Genomic DNA, 21,726 nt, shown 5'->3' with positions numbered 1-21,726 from the left:
TTCGGGTTTACACGATTACAAAAAATAATTTTCATCATCGATAATCAAATTACATATCCTGTTCGGTTGACTTCAACCTAAGAATGTTGGTCCCAAGATCTAAATTGCCATTATCACTGTAAATAAGCTCGACAAAAGACCTTGGACCCTAGAAATGTAAAAATAATTTCCTGTCTTGTAAAATAATTTCACTGGCTAATCATCAACAGTTATATAATAATTTATACTCTGTCCTTGCAAGTTGTTCCTTTCCGACTGCAAAAACTACACCTCCAGTCGGTACGACTTTTGTCTTTTTCTTATTATCATTTTACAAACTTTTAAACACTTTGTTAAATTACATGTTTAATTACAACTACATACGTAAAAATTTAAAGGTTGTTTCAATTACGACACCATGATCGTTAATTAACATTTAACGTTAAATTAAAAAGAATTTTGAATTCTTGTACACCATTACTGTTTCAATTACATTATCTTACTAATTGCACTGTTACAGATTTTTTGATTATTGACTCAATAATTATGCAATCAGAATTGTAGACTTCTTTAAAATCTTGATAAATCATTGGTTTGTTATGTTATGTTGTCTGATACGCACCGTTTGGTTCTTGTACGTATTCGTGTGTGTGCGGAGAATTTTGAAAAAATGTTAATTTGCTTATAATCAGAAGTTTATCAATTTCAATAATAATTAATGCTGAGTGGCCGTGTGTTGTGCTGGATGGCAGATATGTGCAGAATTTATAGCTTTGGCAATTTAATTTGATGATTTCAGTACACAACCTCAGCTAGAAAATGAGTAATCCATCGTTCATATTTAAGGAATTTGCAAATTCACTCCGGTCGTTCTGATTTGATTTTGTAAGATTCGAGGCCTAACCTGAGCCAAGTTTCATTCTAGTTTAGTGTGTTTAAAATTTTTCGGATTTTGTGGAAACAGTGATGGTTACACGGTGCGTGATGTAAAGCAAATCACATTGCTGGTTTAATTGGCAACATAATGAAAATTGGTGGCAACTCTCTCTGGTTAACCCTATTTAGCGTTTCTAAGTTGATTTCATTTTTATCCGAGAATGCAGTACGGCCGAAAGTCGGTCTAAATTGAGGACACAAACATATTATGTCGTGGTAATCTCACGTAACTACGTATTACTTGTAACGGCCGCATTTCCTTTAGGTGTCCCTTTCTCCGCTTTCTTCGTTTTGCCACTACTTCGCGGCCATGTAGGTCACTATCTCGTACTTTTACATCCTCGCGGACGGCTTGCACTTGCTGCAAAGCGCTATACCCTACTCGACTTCTGATCGGTGAAGACGTGCGTGCTTCGAACTCTATGTGTTGTGTTGTGGTGATCACCACGGCCTCATCATTGCGTCGCTACACGCTGCCAGGCCCTCCGGACCTGAACCCTTCATCATGCCGACGATGCCTCCCATGCACCACCCCGATAACGGATTAATTTTCTCCGCGCCTACCGGTAAGTCGATTTTGGAAAAACCGCCACTATTCTTCTCGTGCCAATGGGAACTTAAAAAATAAGTGCATGGAAAGTTCTCCGCTGAAAAATGAGTCCGCTTTATAAATAAAGCTTTTGTTTGTTGAAATGTCTTCGAAAAAGCTCATCATGTTAACCGCTCGCAAATGACTTGTTAACTTGTTCTCATTTCGGCTGTATTTTTATCTGCCCTAAATGTAATGAATGCTGAAATTTTACTTTATAATTTGGCTCGATAACAATTTACTTGTTGTTTCACTTTAACGGTTTATTCTGTGTCGTTGTCTCTCTCCCACGCATCATTTCACTCGCAGTTATAAACATAACCTAAAACAATAGCAATGTGAAAATAAATAATTCTGCCTTATTGATACGATGGTCGGTCGAGCCTTGAATCCGCTTATTTTTATGTATGCAGCAGGACGAGCTGTAAATATTATTTTTAAAACTGCAACGCGATTTTTCGCCGAAAAAAGGAAGAGTGGGGAAGACTAATGGGGTTAATGATAAAATGGCACTGCACATTGAGCTGATTTATTTTTAAAATTATTCTTTTACACATGCACTCTCTTGTCATTTTTTATTCGCTTTATTTTCTCAGTCTCAACTCGGGAATTTCATTCCATCTTCCACTCGATTAATTAATACAAACAACGACATTTATTTATATAAAAAAACTTCATATAATTTTATACCGACTCATTATTTACACCCATTGTAATTTTTCATATACCCCTACAAACTTCAACAAATAACGCGATACCAAAACTAGAACACTATCCCTTAAGAAAAACAACTCAGAAAATTAAACGCACGAACAAATAAACCATAACTAATATGGAATGTACGCAGGAAGAAAACGTGGCCCACTTTTCTTAAGATTCAGGTTATGTTGGTAACCGTATTGTCACACCTTGTCGATATATTTATCATTTTTCATTACCTTAAGTAGCTTATTTTTTACGGTATTAAGAAACACCACCATCCATTTGGTGCTTAAAAGAACCCACATTCTGTTGCGAGTCTCGTGTACTTCTCCTCAAAACCAAATTCAAGTTGACACGAATCTCCATTTATTTTGTAAAAATGTCTTGTTTCTGGTTAAGTTGAAAAATGTGTAAATTTTCCGTCGATCACGGCCACAATGAAAGTAGCGAGTTGCAGACGTAATTAGAGTCACATTGCACAGAGATACTTTTCTGTTTACTAAGGTCAGTCGTTCTAAATTTATTGCAAGAAATGAAATGCATTTTCTGTTCAAGTGCTAACCTTTCAGAATGATTTGAGGTAATAATTGCAAGAAGGTTTCGCGTTGACTCGTGTGGTGTCACTCAAGGATTTCGCGTTGGGCACACTTTTTGTCAATTAATTCTCGTACAAGCTGATCCTAAAATTATTGATTCGGTGTATCAATAAATATCTTCTCGTTAAAAGCTGAAATTAATTCTGCATACAAATTAACGGTTCTATTTTAATACGTATACAAAAAGTGAAGGTCTGTTGAGTTGTTTGATTATGTATATTATTATATTGATCGTACGTATCGTCATTTTTCAAAATATAATAATTGCGTTATTTGTTAGCAACGTCATTTGTTTTGGAAAACCTTATCGAAATATGGTTAATAGATAAATTGACTTTTTGTTATTTCAGTTTTAGCAAAAATGGTAAATACATTTTGGTGATTTGGTAATGTAACAGCAACAGTTACACTGGCAGTTGTGAATAATTTAACGATAAATTAAAAATAATCATCGACACAATACAAACATTTTTTCGTTGGTTATGCTCTATTTTTTAATAGACTAATAAAACAATAGATTTAAAGTATTAAGAATGTCAGTGTTTTTTTTAATATTAATAAGCATTACGATATAAATTTTATGACAGTGTTGTCAACAAATTTGTTGTAAAAATAGTTAACGTGAGAAATAGATATCTATCTCTGGCTCAACACGGTTGTTTCTATAAGTATTCAGAAGATTTTTATCGGTCATAACACAAATTGATTTGCGTATTTTATCTATTAAGAGGCCCAAGGGTGTAAATTGTTTGTTATCTGTCAATCAAAGGATAACGTGAGGTTTCCTGGAGGATCCCGCCAAACTGCGATCTTGAAGCAAAATTTTGGGGTCACGAATTTGCGGTTGCGTCAATGTCACAGCGACTTTTACTCAGAATAATAGGAAAGTAAGACGGTAATTCGCGGAACGGTCTGTTAGAAATGATTTCCCGTCAATTGATTTTGACGCGATTAGCAATGAAATCAAAGTCGGTCTGCTGAAATTAGATGACATAATACAAGCGCGTTCTTGACTTTCCCAGAAGGTTGAGTGTTACGTTATATAAAGGTAAAAGCTTAACGTAAATAAATTCGGTTATTTCGTAATAATTATTAATCATGGGTGGTACACATGACTCAAGGTTAGAATTTTTGTAAACTTCGATTTGCAGTGAAAAAACGTTACCGGAAAAAGCTGAACTGGCGAATAAGAGGTCATTTTGATGACCTTGTCTTCTCTTGTTGAGAGGTCAACCTCTTACTACTCGTATATTTAATACGCACGTCGAGCGCCACACATCAGGAATTTTTCTCTATTACTCACGTGTTTTACCTGAAAGAGGAAAATTCGAATGTTGACGAGAAAAAATCGTAATGTGTTATTAACGCAACGTTACGAAACTTACCAAATACATACGTATTATTATTTTTTGACAAAGTATTTCTAGAATATCGGAGACAAAGCGATAAAAACAATTACCTCTATATCTTTATATTAAACACTTCCTTTAGATAAGATTGCTAATTCTATTGTTTTGTTATGCAATTGTATTTGTGTTGTTAAAATTCGACTCGGTTTCGACATTATCGCCTTCAAATTTTCTTAAACAGAATCGATTCTGTCACGACCATTGTGAAAGCATTGTGTCAATACGAAGATGACAAGAGAAGATTTTATGAATGATTAGTTTTATTGCTCATTTTATTATTCATATACCAAAATTCGCACAAGGTGACCCATTATGCTCAATTTCATTTGCCATTGTTCAAGAGTTGTTGAAATTGGTAAATGCTGGTTAATTGACGACGCTAATCACCGATTCGGTTAACAGTACTCATATTTCTCGGTTGTCACTTATTGTTTAAATTTCGAGATAATTTTGAAAAAATTATCTCGAAATATTTTTGTTTTCTTGAACGCATTGTTGGCAACAGCCTAATTTATCGTCGCAAATGAAGCCGATAAAGCGGTTAACTGTACTAAATTCAGCGTGTGGTTGGTTAACGGAGAAACGGTACAACAATTTGTAATGTAAATGCAAAAATTGTTCTAGCAAATAATTAGTGATAGTAATGGGAACTTTCCTATTGCTTTCTCCAAGACAAAATGTAAAAACATCTCGGACCAACAGAAAAAGTAGGTTCTTTATATAGAAGACTGGTGAACGTAGTCCAAGTGGCTGCTGCTTTAATTGGAGTTGCGCAATTTTGGAAAAAACTTTGGATTTTGAACTCGATTGAGTAATAAATAACAAGCTGAAACAATGGCGAGTTTTAGTTAGGATATTAACCTTTTAAAATAGTCGTGTTTTTCAACAATAATCTCAACGTTTATTGTACAGCTATCTAGGAAACCATGAACTTTACTTATAAATATGATATTTATGCAGTTGCAATATCCCTAACCTATGTCAACGTAATCTCGTTGTACTTTTGTTACTTTTTTTGATGACATTGGCCAGTTCCACATAACTGTAACTGTATTTTTTCTTTGATAACTTGTTAAAAACAGTCATTTAATTGATAGTGATTCGAACTGGTAAGCAGCGATCGATACGTCTGGCTCTCATTTCAGCTCATTACTTTATTATTGTCGAAAGCACTTGCATTTAAATCATTCACGACTAGTCCCGGCCGCTCCTTGTTTCGAACAAAAACCCCAAGATTACCAATCAGCAAATTATCTTTTTCTACAGTCTCAGCCGCAAATAACCCCAAGTAAATCGCAGCGAGCTTCGTTAATAGAGTGACTAATAATAATGGTCATTGTCTCTCAAAGAGACGCCTCCCACCAGCACCGTCAAGGATTTCGTTCAAAAATCTCGGAAAATGACAAACCTGTACCGTAGACGACGCTAATTGAGGGAATCACAACACGTCAATTATGAAACGTTGCGAAATCGATGATTTGAATAAACGTCGACCAGAACAGACGTGTACCTTTTCGATTGGGATTACGAACGTCCCCCGATGATCACCTGCATTATTTCATCATTTGTTACCAGAAAGCGACCTCAGATGTCGCAATTGTCGACTTGATGCGTTTTTAAACGCACCCTCGTCGCGCGCCAAATTTTTCGGGAAAGTGCCACCAGACCAGACGGTGATTTCCGCTCAAGTAAATAAATAAGTACTAAGTCGGCGCGTCGTTTTTAAAGGCGCTTTTTTTTTTGTTTTTTGTTTATTTGCGGCGCAGTAATGAGTTGCGCTCCGATCAATTCCTGCAATGATAGCTGCCGGAATTGCGTAATAATTGCGTTAATAACCGAATCCGAAATTCCCGTGAAACACATGCGGTCCCAAATATTAAGATACACGAGAGGGCACGAGCAGGTTACGTAACTGACGAAGGTGACCTGTCACTGCTCTGATTGGTGAGTCACTGAGGGTGTTGTCCTCCGGAACCCCCACCACCCCCTCCCCACCCGTCGCGACTGATCATGATCAGCACGCGGCCGCCGCCGTCAAAGCGTACGGTGTAGTCGGTTTCGGAGCGTAGTCTTCGACATCCTAGCATAGAATACAGACGTGTTTCGGTGACGCTACAGTTTGTGTACATTGTTATTGTTTGACGACACTCGCAAGTGTTTGACTTTTCCCGAAAGAAAACAAATCCGGGGACTTTACACGTCAACGTTGACAGTTGGTGAGTGGTTTTTGATTTTTTTTCTTTTTCACCGGAACGGTGTCCGAGGGTTTTTGTTGTCGCTGGTTACGGTCGCATGGTTCTAGGTGACAGATACGGTCTAATAATATTCCAAGCATCATTTATTGGCGCCGTCTCGGGTACAGTTACTTGTTACTCTTGATCTATATCTATGATTAATTGTGTTACGAAATTTGGAATTTGTTTTATCCCGAACGAGTTGGAAGTGTTTCAAGTCGCGCGCTGCACCGATTTTTGAACGCGTTCCCGCCAACACCATTGTCCGTCGTCACCTTCACCCTCGGATTACTTTTTGTAACCAGTACAATTAAAACCTGATTAAAAAATTACACAACGTGCGCCTTTATCTCGTATCATTATGTGGCAACAGACGATATAATTTCAGTCGCACTAATTTGAATTTTTACTCAAAAATGATGTAATATTGAGTAAGTTGTTTGTTTTCGAATCATAATCGTGTTAGTGTGGAATCCACGGATTTGACAGATACGGTGACTCACTTGACGTAATGATCGTAATTTCCAGAAATTTGACAGTTGCTTTGTCTTCCCAGTATGATGCAACAAATTGCTTGTTTGAGCGCGCGTCTTTATCTTTTCTTTCAAACGGATCTTTATTTACGTTCTCTTTATGCGCCGATCGGGATATTAGAGCATGGTCCCGATTGGTGCGGTCTTTCGCGGAACAAAAACGATTTTGGGGGACAAAGAGTAATGAGCAAACAATCACCGACAAAGACTCGTCGTCGATGCCACGGTTCGAATAATGATTTTGCAATTACATTATGTAATAAGAGATAAGTGTGGAGCTCGGCATTGCAGAGCATTCTTGAACTCTGGAGTTCCACTAGCCTACTTCTCCACTAACAACGCTCGTTAACTTGTTAGACGCTGGTTTCTAACACAAACAGTGTTCGCATTTTGCGGCGGATTTTCGTTCACCAGGATCAAGAGTGAGTCAACCGGTCGTGTTGTCGGAAAATCCGGTGAACGCTTTCCCGGAGACATCTCATTTGTTCGATCGATCGTCGGAAAATAATGCGCTCTAATTGTCGACGATTGTGTATGCAACGGCCGCAACCTTTTTGTTTCTCGATTATGCTCGTTCTAGCGGAACCACAATAAAATTGCGTAACAAAATCAAATACGTATCTTGCGGTGGTAACATTTTAAACGGGCTTATCACGGCCAATAAATAAGAACACCGTGTAGGTGTCGGTAATGCAGTACACGTCACACTGTTCGAAAAATCGCTTTGCTCTTGTTTTGATCGGTCCAAGTCCACGTGTGGTTAAAAATAAAACTATTGTTCGCTCGGACATAACTGCCGCCGTTCTTATTCCGACTTACCGTTCCAAAATGACAGACACGCTTCGCGACACCGATTATCGATCGATCAGTTTTTAATAAACACTCGATTTACGTATTTTTCGACGGACCTCCCTTTTTCACAACTGGTCGGATTATATTTAGAACGGTTTCGTAACAATTTGTTTTGGAAGATATTTGGCGACGTATTTGTGGCCACGTCATCAAATAAACACCGATTTCACTCATATATATTTAAGGATCATTCGTTGTTCTCCGCTGCATAATTTTGTTGTTACTGATGCGTCACGTTTTTTCAGGAAGCGTCAAACCTCTTTGTTTCCAATTTACAAAATTGTTGTTGTTTTCTCGCGAACATGCTTAATTGTCGGCACGCGTGCTTCCCCGAAATTTATTACTGTATATTGCGTAGCCGTCGACGGATTTTACCGAACGGGAAGGACGACGGACCCCGTTCTAGAGAAATGTCGATTAGCGTGTCCTCAAGGTTCACACGTGAAGTAGATCACGTTGTTCGATCACAGCTCGCTCCGTTCACTATAGCTCACGTTTCCGGACATCTACACTACTTGTACATTCAGACGTAGGTGTGCAATTGTGAAATCTTAAAAGTTGGTATCGCCAGACTCTTAATCACGTGGCTATATCCTATTACTTAATTTAGAGTCCTCATGTTGGTCGTTCTATATCTACCACATGGCCCCTGAATCATTTCCGTTCCGGAATTCTGTCGTAATGACGAAGGGTATTCGTATTTAGGCAACGACCTCTTCAAGGCTCTTGCGGTTAATTTCGAACTCGACTCGAACTATTAGCAATTGGTAGTTACTAGTTAGACACGGTGTAGGGTTAAGTTATGCAGGTATATAGCCGTCGATGGCAGGTGAATCGCGACGGCCTTGACTGCACTTGTGGCAAAAACCGGTCCGCGTTTTTTCACTAATCCGATTAAGCGTCCACCATGTATACCATACAAACAAAAGGAAAAATTCCAAAACCTAATCGAAGTCTTTGGTTGCAGATGTATTAAAGCAGCGTATAATGGTTGCCGAATTTGTGGGCCGTGGTCAGAGTGGATCCCCCGTAAATGGTGAAATTCCACAGTTAAACTCCAACATGCCCGCCAGTCACGGACGGGAGATGCTCGCATCTTCCACATCTCCTGGAGCCGAGGGTTACCCCTCCTCCTACAACATGACGTCGGTCAAGCATAAAGAGCTTTTTTCGCAAAGAAAGCAGAGAGAGTTCACACCCGACAACAAAAAAGACGACAGCTATTGGGACCGGCGTCGCCGCAACAACGAGGCCGCCAAGCGGTCCCGCGAGAAGAGACGTTTCAACGACATGGTCCTGGAGCAGAGGGTCGTGGAGCTGACAAAAGAGAACGCCATTTTGAAGGCGCAATTGGAGGCAATCAAGGAAGAGTACGGGATCTGCGGAGAGCAAGTCGTCTGCGTGGAAAAAGTCTTGGCCAACTTGCCCACAAACGAGCAAGTGCTGAGTTTGACCAAGAGACAGAAGTTGACCCATCCAGCAAATCCTCTGATGTTTAACCCGCACAGTCCCATTCCGACGCCGGTAATCCACCAGCCGGTGTTGGGCTCTCCGCCGCCTCCTCCAATGCCCCACGCTCACATCCTCCACCCGCCAGCCTCCCATCACGAGCCCCCGTACAGAGATCACCCCGAGTACCCTCACCACTTCCCCTTCCCGAATTACCACCAGGCCGTCCACTACGATTCGAACGACGCCCTCAACCTGTCGTCGAGGTCCCGCTCGCGCGGACAATCCCCCTTTGAAGTCTCCAGCAATTCGGGCGACGAGAGCGCCCCGGTGGCTTTGACCCCCGAAGCGAACAACAGCCTCCCCCTGAAGTTGCGTCACAAGTCACATCTCGGCGACAAGGACGCCGCCAACACGCTACTCTCCTTGCAAAACATCAAACAGGAACCCGGTCCCCGCGCCAGCCCTCCTTGGGACGCGGAAGGTTCCAGCGACGAGCGCGATTCTGGCATTTCTTTAGGTGCGGAGTGGTCGACGCAAGCGGCTCAGGCCGCGGCCACTCTCCAGACTCTCCAAAAGCAGTCGCAGTTGCAGGCCATGCAGGATGCTGCGGGCGGAGACTCCGATGCCAAGCAGAGGCTTCACTCTGAAATCGTGAGGCTGTCGTCCGAAGTCGAACATCTCAAGTCGATGATGATCGGCAAGGAGAAGGAACCTGTGCGACATTAGTTCAGGTCGGAAGTGGGCTACTGGGGTAGCCCACGTGTGCTCGTCGTGCGCGTACTTGTGATGGATCGGACATATCAGGCGCTCCGCCGGGAGCTATTTATTCTAGTGTTTAGGTATTTATTCATTTAGTAAGTTCGGAGGCTGATCTCTCCGCTTGCACAACTCTGTATCTTAGTGGACTCGCTTTCATTTGCCGATGTATTCCTATGATTATCCCGATTTATTTAACATAACCTTATTGTAACGCATTGTTGGCGCTTATATCGCTATTACTTTGTTATATACATCCAACTGTACTATACCTACCATTGGTTTCATTTCCTCATCTCATAGGGAATTTATTGTACCTTTTATTTTTAGCTGGAAATGTGTGATTTTTTTGTAGACTATTAATGTAAGAAAACAAGATTATTTATGTATAATATGTATGTATTTTTGTTACAAACCTCGGGGAAGCCCGCAGTTTACGTTATGTTATCTCATTAATTGTATATTTATGTATCAGTAAGACTAGTGCCGGACCTTACCTCAAGTGATGCAACTGATATGAATCTGTAACCGATTTCGTCCGGCATAAATATTCATCAATATCATCATAGTAAAGAAAGTAACGATATATTTTCATATTACCAAGCATGTATCCTCTTAACTATGTATTAAATAAATATTTGCATCGTTTTTCAAAACTTGTTGTTTTCGTATATCCGTCCTATCTCAGGAATCGCGCTGCGGAGGGCCCCGATTTGGGGTAGAAAGTTGGCAAAACGACTCGTGTGCAACAACAACAGATCCGAGGCGCATCTCCCTGGCCTCCGTTGTTGTTCAGTTCGGTCTGTTTATCTGTGACGGGAGCGAGTTCCACGCGCTCCGACCATGACCACGCTCAACGTTGCGCAATACTTAATTCTAGATTTGAGACTCAACATGGCTTCACTGCGTCATGGGTATTTACGATGCCGGTGCGATTCATGCGAATGCCCCCCGAAAGTCACCTCGCTCGCACGACGCGCAACAATTTAACGCACTCGTTACTCATCCAAAATCTTCAATTATAACGCAAAACAAACAATGGAGACCCTCGCGTTCGATCGAAATTACTTATACAAATTCGCCGGGTGAACGTACCGGAATTCGCTCAAATAAAAGAACGCCTCGTTAGGTTTCGCGACCTCAAACCCAGAGGTCCACGTACAGCGAAATTACGCATTTCATGCCTCAAAACAACAAATTAACACTCCACCGCAATACTTGCCAATTGTGCGAATTACAAATTGTAAAGCGCGGATATTGCGAAATGTCACTCACTCCAAATACACGCAATTTATGTAACTAAAATAAGTGGGATTTTTTTTCCTATAAATTATTGCCGGATCAGGGAAAAAACTAAATCATCCAGTTCACGAAACTCAACCAGTAACAATGAGTAAACACATTTTCACTATTTTAACTTTGGTTTCGTCAGTAAAGGTGAGTTGTTTCGCAACTATGCTTTTTGTCAAATTTCAGACGAGTATTCCAGATGGAACTTCCGCTTATCAAAAAACTCCAAAAATTCCAAAAACCTCCCAACTGCGAACAGTACACGTAAGCATAGCGCAGCTCCAAAAATCTAGCACGCAGTAGGAAAAGTGTTACGTGCGTATTAAATTTTTGGAGCAGTGTCGTAGATCTGATGTTAATTTTGCGTTTGAAGCGTCCAACTGACGAGTCTCACCGTCTTGGTGTGCAACAACATTGGCGAAGAGAATGATATCATGAGAGATGCCTGTATCGGTTGTTTCCAGCAAGCATCGACGGCTAATAATGGTCAACCGTCTTTAGGAGATCTGAGTGATTGTGCAGAAAACTATTTGGCCGGCACCAGATACGAGGATTGTTCCGCACAAATAGACGTAAGTAACATTAAAAGACAATCGCAGATATAATTGAGACGAATTATCAAATTTACTCGCCTTCAGTCCGCTTGTTTATTTAAACAATCAACGACCGCTATTTACGTAATTTAATAATGTGCATAATAACAATAACGAATTAAGCTGTAAACATTGGAGAGTAAATAAATACAATTATCTGTGCATGATTTATTTGGTAATGAGCGGAGGAGAATCATTTTTATTTCGAGAATTCGAACGAAATGTTTTCGTTCGTTTACCGAAAGGATTTCCCGATTTCCAGTCGAATCCAGGAACTGGGGCCTGCGTTGCGGGTTACTGCAGATTCGTAAGTTGCGTAAGGAGAGTTAACGCTGATTTATTGGTAAGTCGGTGAGTCCTCGACGAGCCGTTAGCTCTTGTATGGTTTTGTAGATTGGCCAATGTTACGAACAGGCGTCTGCTGATAACGATGCGCTTTTTGAAGAGGACCAAGTCATCCTGGTCAAGAATGTTACGTCTTGCATTCTCGCAAGGACTAGGTGCGCTACAATCAACCCGATAAGTGGCCAACGACAGTCGAGCGCGGTGACCACAACCACGTACGACAAATGGGGAAAACCGAAGACTAACGTTGTACCTTTGTATAATTCCCTCCAAATCACTCCAGAAGGAGATCTGCGCATCATTCGCCTTCCTGGAACAACAAGGATCCAAAATTATTTTTGTACAGCTCAGCCGAATTTACGAGAATCGTCGTGGCTAGAATATTCCTGCTAACAAAGAAAAGAACTTGTTTTTAATATATTATTATGATTATAAATAAATTACAGAACTGAAGAAGCCGTCTAATTTGTTTTGTGATAAAACGGAAAAATAAAATTTAATTTTATATTAATGAGAACAAAGACTTTTACGTAACAAATAAATGTTTTTCTATTGAATCATCATAAAAAGATAAGTTTTTTAAACCTGTTACAGCGCTAATTTATTGTTGTCATTTAACATTAGCAACAAATGCTTCAGCGCCATCTAACCGCGTATAGCTGCATTAATGAGACTTGAGCAGTGTCGCACATTACTTGACACTGTGACCACTACGTGGAAGGTGTGTTGCCGTTATCTTCATTCATACGTAATGTTGACAGTTGTACACAACAGCTGTTAGCATGAGAATTAGTTTTTAGTCTTCCTTAAATACAATGATGGATTTTAACAAAAAAGTGAAAAATCCCTTGCTCAACACCGCCGTAACTGGAGGTACAATTGAAGATTTTTCGCAACATGCGCTTCTGCTTCCAGCCAAAGAAAAGCCACCGCCAGTGCTAAATCTACTACCAGGTGAGTCGTTTGACAGAATTTATCAAAAATACGTTTCTGGACTAATTATAACCAAAAATGTAACATGTGGGAGTATTTTAAAATTATAGTTTTCTATTACAATCATCTTGGTGCGCCATCTAGTCAGAGAGTGGTTAAAGAAACATTGCCCTCTTTAACACTACCGTTCTATTTATGTAAAAGTTTTTTTTTAAGTTACAAAATGTAGTTTTTATATTCTTCGAGAGCTAAGCGGCCCTCTGTACACTGGCAAATCATAACTCTGTTGCGTCTTACAACATTTGCATTTGGTCTTGGCTACAATAATAATAATGGCAATAATGATAAGAAGTAAGACAACTCCAAGAACGATCGCTGCTATAGCACCCGGACCCAGATTGGCACCTAGAAATAACACTTTCATTTTTTTTCTACTACTTCTTAGAGATACGAACGATATGCGTTTAGGTGACGAGTTTTTCTGTTGTTCTGTCTGTCAAAAGCAATCAGTTCCAAGTCTGGGTTGCAACAAGATTCACTGTAAAATCCACTCACTTCCTCTGTGGTTCCGGTTGTGAACCCGTTGGGAAAATATATACCTTTTGGCTTAGAAACTACTTGCAGAAGACCTGATAAGATAAAAAGAATTCAGAATGAAAGTGTTAAGTGGTAGAGTAATTCTCTGTAATCAAAGTGATAAATATGTTACTCTCTTGTGTACCGGTACGCAATGGTTGAACACAATTGAATTAATGTATTAAGGTTTGGTACATACGTGGATCGATTGAAATAATTTTCAGGTAAATTTGAAAATGATATATAAAATAAGCTGATCAAAAGACTTCTTTAAGTTATGCATCATTACGTCATATACAGGGTGATTCTGAAATAAGTTTGGAAAAAACCCGGTAATTGGTGATGATGAGACGAACTCATAGACAACAAATTTTTCTTATAAAAGTTTTTTCGTTTTGGAGATACAAATGATTGAAAATTTGGTCAAAATTGCTAGTACGCTGCTGAGTTAAAGGTGATTACCTGATTATTTTGGTAGTGTAACAACAATAATAATCAAAGGTGACCGTCGGTCACAAACGTAACCTTACTCCTCTCGATCATTTCCATAGAAACATTTACAAAGCAGTGTGCTTGCACCTACGACTTTATTGTCGAGTTGATGTAACAATGGTTGCTAATGAAATGAACAAATTCGGACAAATTTTCCCTATTCATGGGCGTTGAAAATACAAGGATATAGGGTAATTTCCATTCTTTTGATTTCACCTCCAAAAGTCATTTACGCAGAATTATTTGGTGTCAAGGATACTCCACATTTTTTTTCCAAACTTATTTCAGAATCACCCTGTATCCCTTTCAGTTCGACGTGTTTGAGGAGTTTGACATTTTGGTTCATCGTAAGGTAACCTTGATGCCGATAGTATTGCAAAACATGTTTTGCATGTGTCATTGTCTCTACTTTGATCGTGGTTAACCCGGAAATAATTACGTGAAAAATTCGCGGTTGTTTACCTGAACCGGTGTCCTTGGCTTGGACCTCAACGGTCCAAGTAGCATCCTCGCAAGCTCCAAAAAGCACACTTGTACAGTCACTTGTAAAGTGATAATCTAAATACGGATCATGTCTATCCTCTTTAGTCGAACCCACGTCTACAAGGACATTTTTAGTGACAGTTTCGGACCCCACCACCGAGAAAGTTATGAGATCTTGATAGAATCCCGGTCGCGTTGTCAGAGTTATACGAACAGTTGCAGTTTCTTGGGGATTAATCCACTTGCTAAAAACAGATTTTCCTTTAATCCGAAGTATGTTCACTCCAAGAAATACTCACAACCAAGGATTCATGAATAATAAAATGCCTTTTTCATCTCTGCAAAAAAATTTAGCCAGAGTAGGTGTGTTTCCGTTGTTGGTTACTTCGAAAAACAATTGAGGTTGTCTGTAGGGTTGCGTGATAAGTTCAGATCCTAGACCCACTTCGACGGTTAAAGGTGGCAAATAAAAGACATTTTTGTCAACGTTGCCTCTAATATACGACAATCTCTTGAAGTCATGGCCTGAGAACGTTAAATAATACAAATTGCTTGAAATCATGGTCGAAATTTACTACCTTGAGAATCCTTTCCGTTAATAACCGCGTAAAACGATTCCTTTGGTATATTCCCCACATTTATGTTTAATTCTTTTTTCCCATTTGTTTCAACGTTTTCGATATTTTCTGTCAAATGATTTTCCCAATCTTTATCCAGCGTAAATTTAACATCATTCAAGATCGAGTTTCCATCCTCACTGACAAAACTGATGTTGCTAATAGAACTGACATCACCATTTAACCCTAATTTTAAAAATTTTCTCTTACTTTTCGTCTTGTTGGCACCTAAAACAGAATATAATTACGATCGAGAAGCTTTGATTTTGTTAAACACAGTTCACTGAAAACGACTCATAAATTTTGTTATTTTGAATCGAACGGGTCAAATGTCAAGAAAATGTGGCGACACAAGGAATATTCCTATCATTTTGAACGCCTGCAGCAGATGTTTTCGTAAACATACCTACGGGACAAGAACAGACGTGACTTCGCTGTAACAAGTAATAACCCGAATGTACAAATTTTAAAAAATTTGTAAAATTTATGTTTATGTGTATTTTTTCTATATTTTGGAGAAAATGCCATATTGATTTAGTTTGTGTTTGGATTGTGTTACTTTGGTCCAAATACAGATAGTGTCTAGATAAATAGTGAAACAAGATAATAGGAATTTTTAAAGGTGTATTAAGACACAAGGTCAACATTTTTGATCAAAGCATCCAGTTTTAGAAAACAACTTTGTTATTATTGGAACAACTACGCGCGTATTTGCATTATGCAAGAGACGACGCTGTTGATATTTGATGTCATAATAATTTTTCAGTGTCGAGATAAAAAAATTCACTGTTGGCGCTGGAGAGATTTTTCCTTGGTCTTAGTAACGAATTCAACATTAGATATGAAATATTTACATGATTTGTAAATACGTAGTCCCCTGAGTTTTTTAGAATGCGCAACTAGCTCTATGACGTATCGAGCATCATGTACAAAGTCTATTTCAAATGTTAAATGTGCTATAAACCCGTGTTAATGAGCCACTTGTGTACAGTCGGACCACGGTACCACAGTGCAGCATCCTGGTGAGTTACATGTCGTTACCTGTCACATTTTGGACGGTGACAATAGCGTTCGCTGTCAGTTTCGTGTGTGCAAAGACGATAACGTTATAGAGTGCGCCCGCGTTGCCAACACGAAAACGCCAAACACCGACGTCCCGCGTCGTCGCCGTCGTAGTATTTAAGTGTATTTCGTGTATTCCGACGTCCCGTTTTATAAATGAACCGGGAGAGTATCGGGTCACGTCTTCACCCCCCAAAGCGTCAATATTGTAGCCTGAAAAAGTATGTAGAATCGTCTAGTCAAGATTTAGTGCTTAACACCACCCACCTTTGGGCGTCGTTAATATTCCTCTGGTGATATTCGGGGTTATGCTTATGTGAACACCTGTTACATCGGAATCGATAGGAAAAACCAGGTCATGCTCGCCTTTCAGATTTTTCCGTGATAAAATCGTCGACTGAAAACGCCAATCAACACAAATCATCAGAGCACCGAGGTACTCACCGCAGAACCAAATGTACCAATATTTTCCAGAAACTCTTCGTAATACACTTCTGATAAGCTCCTGTCAGAACGCAGAAACAAACCGTGGGAATGCAACGCCAATTGTTTCAACAGACGCTCGTCGTTTTTGCCACCCCAAATTACAAAAACCTTCAAATTAAACAGATATTTTTTAAAATTTTGTGATTGTCACATTGTTTGTGATTGCTCATAAATGACACTTGAGGTGTGTTTAAACGTGTTCCCACCGACCTGTATTTGTTTTTTGTTCACTTCTGTCAGGGCAAGTGGGGCGACAGTTTCGTCTTCTACATCCTTCTTAATGAACAGGACGATACCGCTTGACGGGGGTAACACTTGGGCTGCATGTAAAATCGCAAAAAATGCCGCACTCCTGTTTTCGCGTCCTAAAGAGTTCGATGGTTGTCTGATGTATTCGTTTAGTATATTCTCGAATCTGGGTTTATTGTTTTTCGTGGTTTCTAACACGGGGGTGACTCCTACAACATCCTGTTCAGTTTCAAGTGTCTGAATTTATTTGCTTTACCTGAAGCGTTGAATTTCATCATCATGAAATTGATATTTGCAACTTGCGGACTTAGTTTGTGTACGGTTTTGAAGAAGTTGTGTGCATTGTTTTGGCTTTGTTGAGTGTTTTCTACTAACAACACGACAGGATTGAAAGAGTTGTAGTATTGGAGAAATTTTCGAGCGCTTTCTTCTTTTTTATTTACGTAATTTGGGTAGTAGTCTTCTTCTATGGTCACAATGTTTTGGTGGGTTATCTTGGTCACATTTTCTACAGCGTGAACGATAGTTATTGCTACCAGAATTATTACTACTCGCAACATTTTTACACTAAGTACAACACCCAACGAAATGATTAACACCGACTGAAATATTTCCAAAAAATTGGTAGGCTTTTGTAGTGTGGATATGACGAATTGTGGGTAGGAGCGGATATTGTTCAACGTTAACAATTATCAGTCTTCTTTCTACACAAATATTCTACTACTTATTAGAACACACGTGTTATTGCATTTTGAAGACACATTTTCGTTTTTGTCAATAAATCAATTTTCTCATTTATTACCCCACCCGTTTCTTTGACAAATATAATAATTAAAGCCAAAACCATTTTGTGTTTGTAGTATTTGTGTGAATTACATAAGACAGAAATTAAAAAATGCGTCACAAAAAAATGTAGTTTCAAAGGACGGTTTATTTTCGCCTCGATGCAAGCGTAATTAGCGCCCGAATTATGGGAAGGTGTTCAAATATGTTTAAACGTAATCGTATTAGGTGTGCCAGCGACCTTTCAATAATCAGGTATTCATTAGTGTGACTATATCTCTGGCAAATATTGACCGATTTCCATCAATTGTTTAATTAGTCGAACGGCGACTATAAATTCTTGTTTATTTCACAGTTCCGGTTACTTAACAGACGCATGAACTACATTATTTTCAGAGCAAGCCCCACGTGCTGAGAACAGTTCGAATTTTTTGGAACCGATCCCAGGAAGCATCGACAGTTTTCACAACCAGCCCCAAGAGACTTTCTTTCAACACCAAGAGTTCACCCCGAATCCAACAACCGAACGAGTGGATTCGTCTCACCCGCCACCCTCCAATTTATCATCGGTGTTTTCCTCATTTTCCAACATATTGAAATTGAAACCGACTGCTTCAAACTTTTCACCTGGGGACCCTGCTCCACCTCCGGCCGGCATCGAAACCATTCTGAGCCAACCCCCGACAGATGTTGCACCAGTTCCACTCTTCCCAACGAGCGGGCTCCCAAGCAACCCTCCCCAAGTCCCTCCGACTCAAGGCCCAGTGAACACATATAGAAGAGCCGGCCTCAAGAGACCCGTCTACGCCCCAATCCCCGGCTTGACCAACAATACCTCGTCGAGCTTCGCGCCACCCCTACAGTCGGTTCAACCCCCGCAGACTTCTTATTTCCAGCAACCCTCGGCGATTCTCCCGGAAGTTACGCCACCTCCTGCGTCACCTGCGCTTTCTTCGATCTCTTCAACACAAGAGAGCGTTACTTCTACGTATTTCAAACCCATTTCCCCACAGCCTACGACGTTCCTGAATACCGTGACCGCACCCCAGACTTTTGTTCCCAACCCGATACAACAGAATTTATTCAGTCCAATTTCGTCTTTTCCTGCTTCGAACCTTCAAGGCCCAGTTATGTCCGCGATTCCCGCCAATGAATTACTACAAGCTTCGAATGTTGGGCCAACGTTATCAACCAGTGCAAATGGAGAAACACTACCAACTTCAAATGTAATGCAAAGATTTTTAAACCCAACGGAGAGCTCAGTTTGGTTGATTTCAGGGCACCAGTCAGATCTACCGGCCTGTGTATCACCACTGGTTTCACAAGAGAGAAATAGAAGGAAAAATTGTTTGGGAACCATTTTCTATGGTAGATTCTGTCGCCTTAGAACAAGCTTTCATTTCTAGTAACTTCACGATATTGGCTGAAGCTCAATTCAAAAATTTTCAATTTTAGATGACTTAGATCCGGACAAAGTGGTGGCCACCGACGGTGGCCGCTACGATGTTAACATTTTGCGCAGACAACGAATCCCAGTGTATTGGAAGGGCTCTCCGACTGAAGTGCGTCGATGCTCCTGGTTTCACAAAGGCAACACCGACGGAAGATACGTCCCGTACGATGAAAATATCGCGACCAAATTAGAAGAAGAATTTAGGGCAGCTTTTGAGGCGAACCAGTGGCACCGAAAAGTGGAACTGCCCAACGGCGAAACTGTCGTTTTTCATGCATCCGATGTGCTTGTTCTTTTCCCACCCACGCAATCGCCTGACGCCTGGGGCAACACACCTGTAAGTTTTTCGATATATGTCGGACAAAAGTACCTAACGAGTGGTTTTAGAACCAGTCGCGTCCGAGGGTTGTGAAACGTGGCATGGACGAGTTCGACATCGACGAAGGCGAACCGGCCAAAGTCGATCACCTTTTGTTTTTGGTGCACGGGATTGGGTCAGTTTGCGACTTGAAATTTCGTACCGTTGAAGAAGTTGGTATGTGATTTTGTTTTATTTGGTGCGGTTCTGGAAGTTTTGTTCGTAGTTGACGAGTTCCGGAGCATTTCGTTGCAGTTGGTCCAGTCACATTACAGATCATCGTGCGAGAAGGGTTTGGCCAATAGAATCGAAGTACTCCCCATTAGCTGGCACCAAGAACTGCATTCGGATACAGGAATTGATGAGAAATTAAAAAGTATAACACTACACAGTATTCCGCGTTTGCGAGATTTCACCAACGATACGCTTCTCGATTTATTGTTTTACACAAGTCCTGTCTACTGTCAAACTATCGTTTCGACTGTCGGAAATCAACTGAACAAGATTTATGATTTGTTCAAACAACGGAATCCTGATTTCAAAGGCGGCGTGTCTTTAGGTGGACACAGTTTAGGGTCGTTAATTTTGTTCGATTTACTTTGCCATCAACACCCAGAACCGGAAAAAGTGGAAACAAATGAAGGTATTTTTTTTCTGATAATAGTACCTACTAACATTACAGTTATCAAAATTATAGATGAAGACACGATTGCTCCTTTGAACGATTCCAAACCTCCACCTTTACAGCGCAGAATGAGCAGGAGAATTAGCTACATGATGGGGGCTGTGGGAACTGGACAACCCCAAATACAATACCCGCATCTGTCATTTCAGCCCAAAGCATTTTTTGCTTTGGGGTCGCCGATTGGGATGTTTGTTACAGTCAGAGGATTAGACACGTTGGGAGAAAAATTTGCTCTTCCAACCTGTCCTTCATTTTTCAATATATTCCACCCTTACGATCCAGTAGCTTACAGAGTAGAATCATTGATCAATCCCGATTTATCAAAACTGAAACCAGTACTGATACCGCACCACAAGGGTAGAAAAAGAATGCATTTAGGTAAACGTCTCGATTATCGTTGTAACTGTTTTTAATGATATTTTTGTAGAATTGAAGGAGACCATGGTTCGAGTAGGTGCCGATTTGAAGCAACGCGTCGTTGATTCGATGAAGAGTACTTGGAACTCGTTCTATCAGTTGGCGATGTTCCATCGTCAAGACCAAGCGTCGCTCGAAGAAGAAGTAGATAAAGCTCTCCAGGAGCAACTACGGAGTCATGAAGAAGCGGAACTTGAAGAGCCAGAGCAACAACAAACGGATTTACCTTTAGGACTACTAAATAATAACAGAAGAATCGACTACGTGTTACAAGAAGCGCCGTTTGAATTTATCAACGAATATATTTTTGCCCTGACGAGCCACGTTTGTTATTGGGAGTCTGAAGATACGATGTTGTTAATTTTGAAAGAAATTTATTCGAATATGCAAATATCCGCCGACGATAAGATTCCGCAGCAGACCATGACGATCGAGAGACCTCCACCGTCACCGAAATCGTCGAGGTTTATTCAAGATCCAGCAAATGACGGAGAAGGGTCGGGTATGGACCCCACAGCACCGATTCAATGCAATGTCAGTTTAGGACCGCCTCCTACGAGCGGATTCGTAAAGAAGACATAGTATATGTTGTTCGAATGGGTGTATCGACCTCTTGCTCAGAGATACGCGCCCTATTTGCTCCACAGTTGTGATCACGGAACAATTAAAAAAAGAAAACGAGTTCGATAATGACCAGTTGATGTAAAAGTTTGTGATTTCTTGTTGTTATAGATACATATTTTTATATTGATGTTATATTCTGTACGTACGCTGTACATTTTGCATTAAATTTTTGAGTACTTAAGCAAAATGAAATTATTTTATAGTGAGTTGAAATTATTCAACGAAAAAGTGGCGAACTAAAT

The 21,726-nt window shown here is 40.2% G+C and overlaps 4 protein-coding genes across 6 annotated transcripts; 3 read left to right on the top strand and 1 right to left on the bottom strand.

Annotated features, from left to right (window-relative positions):
• Nucleotides 1–1,276: 1,276 nt before the first annotated feature.
• Nucleotides 1,277–10,694, top strand: vri (vrille). Of its 2 annotated transcripts, none has more exons than XM_069059870.1 (2): nt 1,277–1,481; nt 8,798–10,694. In XM_069059870.1, exons 1-2 carry the CDS (start codon nt 1,421–1,423, stop codon nt 10,006–10,008), a joined length of 1,272 nt encoding a protein of 423 aa, XP_068915971.1. In that variant the 5' UTR covers nt 1,277–1,420; the 3' UTR covers nt 10,009–10,694. The 2 variants fall into 2 exon arrangements, with proteins under 2 accessions (XP_068915971.1, XP_068915972.1); XM_069059871.1 differs by lacking the exon at nt 1,277–1,481 and adding an exon at nt 6,252–6,427.
• Nucleotides 10,695–10,811: 117 nt separating this feature from the next.
• Nucleotides 10,812–12,816, top strand: LOC138139577 (uncharacterized). The gene is made up of 5 exons (XM_069059872.1): nt 10,812–11,475; nt 11,528–11,592; nt 11,702–11,900; nt 12,184–12,264; nt 12,315–12,816. Exons 1-5 carry the CDS (start codon nt 11,428–11,430, stop codon nt 12,657–12,659), a joined length of 738 nt encoding a protein of 245 aa, XP_068915973.1. The 5' UTR covers nt 10,812–11,427; the 3' UTR covers nt 12,660–12,816.
• A 179-nt stretch (nt 12,817–12,995) lies between these two features.
• Nucleotides 12,996–21,676, top strand: PAPLA1 (Phosphatidic Acid Phospholipase A1). Of its 2 annotated transcripts, XM_069059868.1 has the most exons (8): nt 12,997–13,220; nt 18,344–19,173; nt 19,226–19,352; nt 19,403–19,737; nt 19,788–19,935; nt 19,985–20,401; nt 20,456–20,821; nt 20,871–21,676. In XM_069059868.1, the coding sequence occupies exons 1-8, from the start codon at nt 13,082–13,084 to the stop codon at nt 21,440–21,442; spliced, it is 2,934 nt and encodes a 977-aa protein (XP_068915969.1). In that variant the 5' UTR covers nt 12,997–13,081; the 3' UTR covers nt 21,443–21,676. The 2 variants fall into 2 exon arrangements, with proteins under 2 accessions (XP_068915968.1, XP_068915969.1); XM_069059867.1 differs by having other exon boundaries at nt 12,996–13,220; nt 19,985–20,821.
• On the bottom strand, nt 13,374–17,783 carry LOC138139575 (uncharacterized). The gene is made up of 10 exons (XM_069059869.1): nt 17,421–17,783; nt 17,126–17,373; nt 16,874–17,023; nt 16,697–16,826; nt 16,409–16,642; nt 15,329–15,595; nt 15,050–15,275; nt 14,730–14,995; nt 13,655–13,828; nt 13,374–13,604 (listed from the first exon to the last, which is right to left on the bottom strand). The coding sequence occupies exons 1-10, from the start codon at nt 17,722–17,724 to the stop codon at nt 13,432–13,434; spliced, it is 2,172 nt and encodes a 723-aa protein (XP_068915970.1). The 5' UTR covers nt 17,725–17,783; the 3' UTR covers nt 13,374–13,431.
• Nucleotides 21,677–21,726: the final 50 nt, after the last annotated feature.

This window comes from Tenebrio molitor, chromosome X (assembly GCF_963966145.1).
Source record: "Tenebrio molitor chromosome X, icTenMoli1.1, whole genome shotgun sequence".
Classification (NCBI taxonomy): Eukaryota; Metazoa; Arthropoda; class Insecta; order Coleoptera; family Tenebrionidae; genus Tenebrio; species Tenebrio molitor.
This window is presented reverse-complemented; position numbering and strand designations above follow the sequence as displayed.

Excerpts from the sequence above, each read along its gene's own strand:
- PAPLA1 (XM_069059867.1), top strand. The coding sequence starts at position 13,082 with ATGATGGATTTTAACAAAAAAGTGAAAAATCCCTTGCTCAACACCGCC. Across the intron at positions 19,174-19,225 it reads AAACACTACCAACTTCAAAT|GGCACCAGTCAGATCTACCG; the intron begins GTAATGCAAAGA and ends GGTTGATTTCAG. Across the intron at positions 19,353-19,402 it reads AGAACAAGCTTTCATTTCTA|ATGACTTAGATCCGGACAAA; the intron begins GTAACTTCACGA and ends TTTCAATTTTAG.
- vri (XM_069059870.1), top strand. The coding sequence starts at position 1,421 with ATGCCGACGATGCCTCCCATGCACCACCCCGATAACGGATTAATTTTC. Across the intron at positions 1,482-8,797 it reads AATTTTCTCCGCGCCTACCG|ATGTATTAAAGCAGCGTATA; the intron begins GTAAGTCGATTT and ends CTTTGGTTGCAG.
- LOC138139575 (XM_069059869.1), bottom strand. The coding sequence starts at position 17,724 with ATGTTGCGAGTAGTAATAATTCTGGTAGCAATAACTATCGTTCACGCT. Across the intron at positions 16,643-16,696 it reads AATATTAACGACGCCCAAAG|GCTACAATATTGACGCTTTG; the intron begins GTGGGTGGTGTT and ends ATACTTTTTCAG. Across the intron at positions 14,996-15,049 it reads TTATTCATGAATCCTTGGTT|CAAGTGGATTAATCCCCAAG; the intron begins GTGAGTATTTCT and ends ATCTGTTTTTAG.
- LOC138139577 (XM_069059872.1), top strand. The coding sequence starts at position 11,428 with ATGAGTAAACACATTTTCACTATTTTAACTTTGGTTTCGTCAGTAAAG. Across the intron at positions 11,476-11,527 it reads CTTTGGTTTCGTCAGTAAAG|ATGGAACTTCCGCTTATCAA; the intron begins GTGAGTTGTTTC and ends CGAGTATTCCAG. Across the intron at positions 11,593-11,701 it reads CCCAACTGCGAACAGTACAC|CGTCCAACTGACGAGTCTCA; the intron begins GTAAGCATAGCG and ends TTGCGTTTGAAG.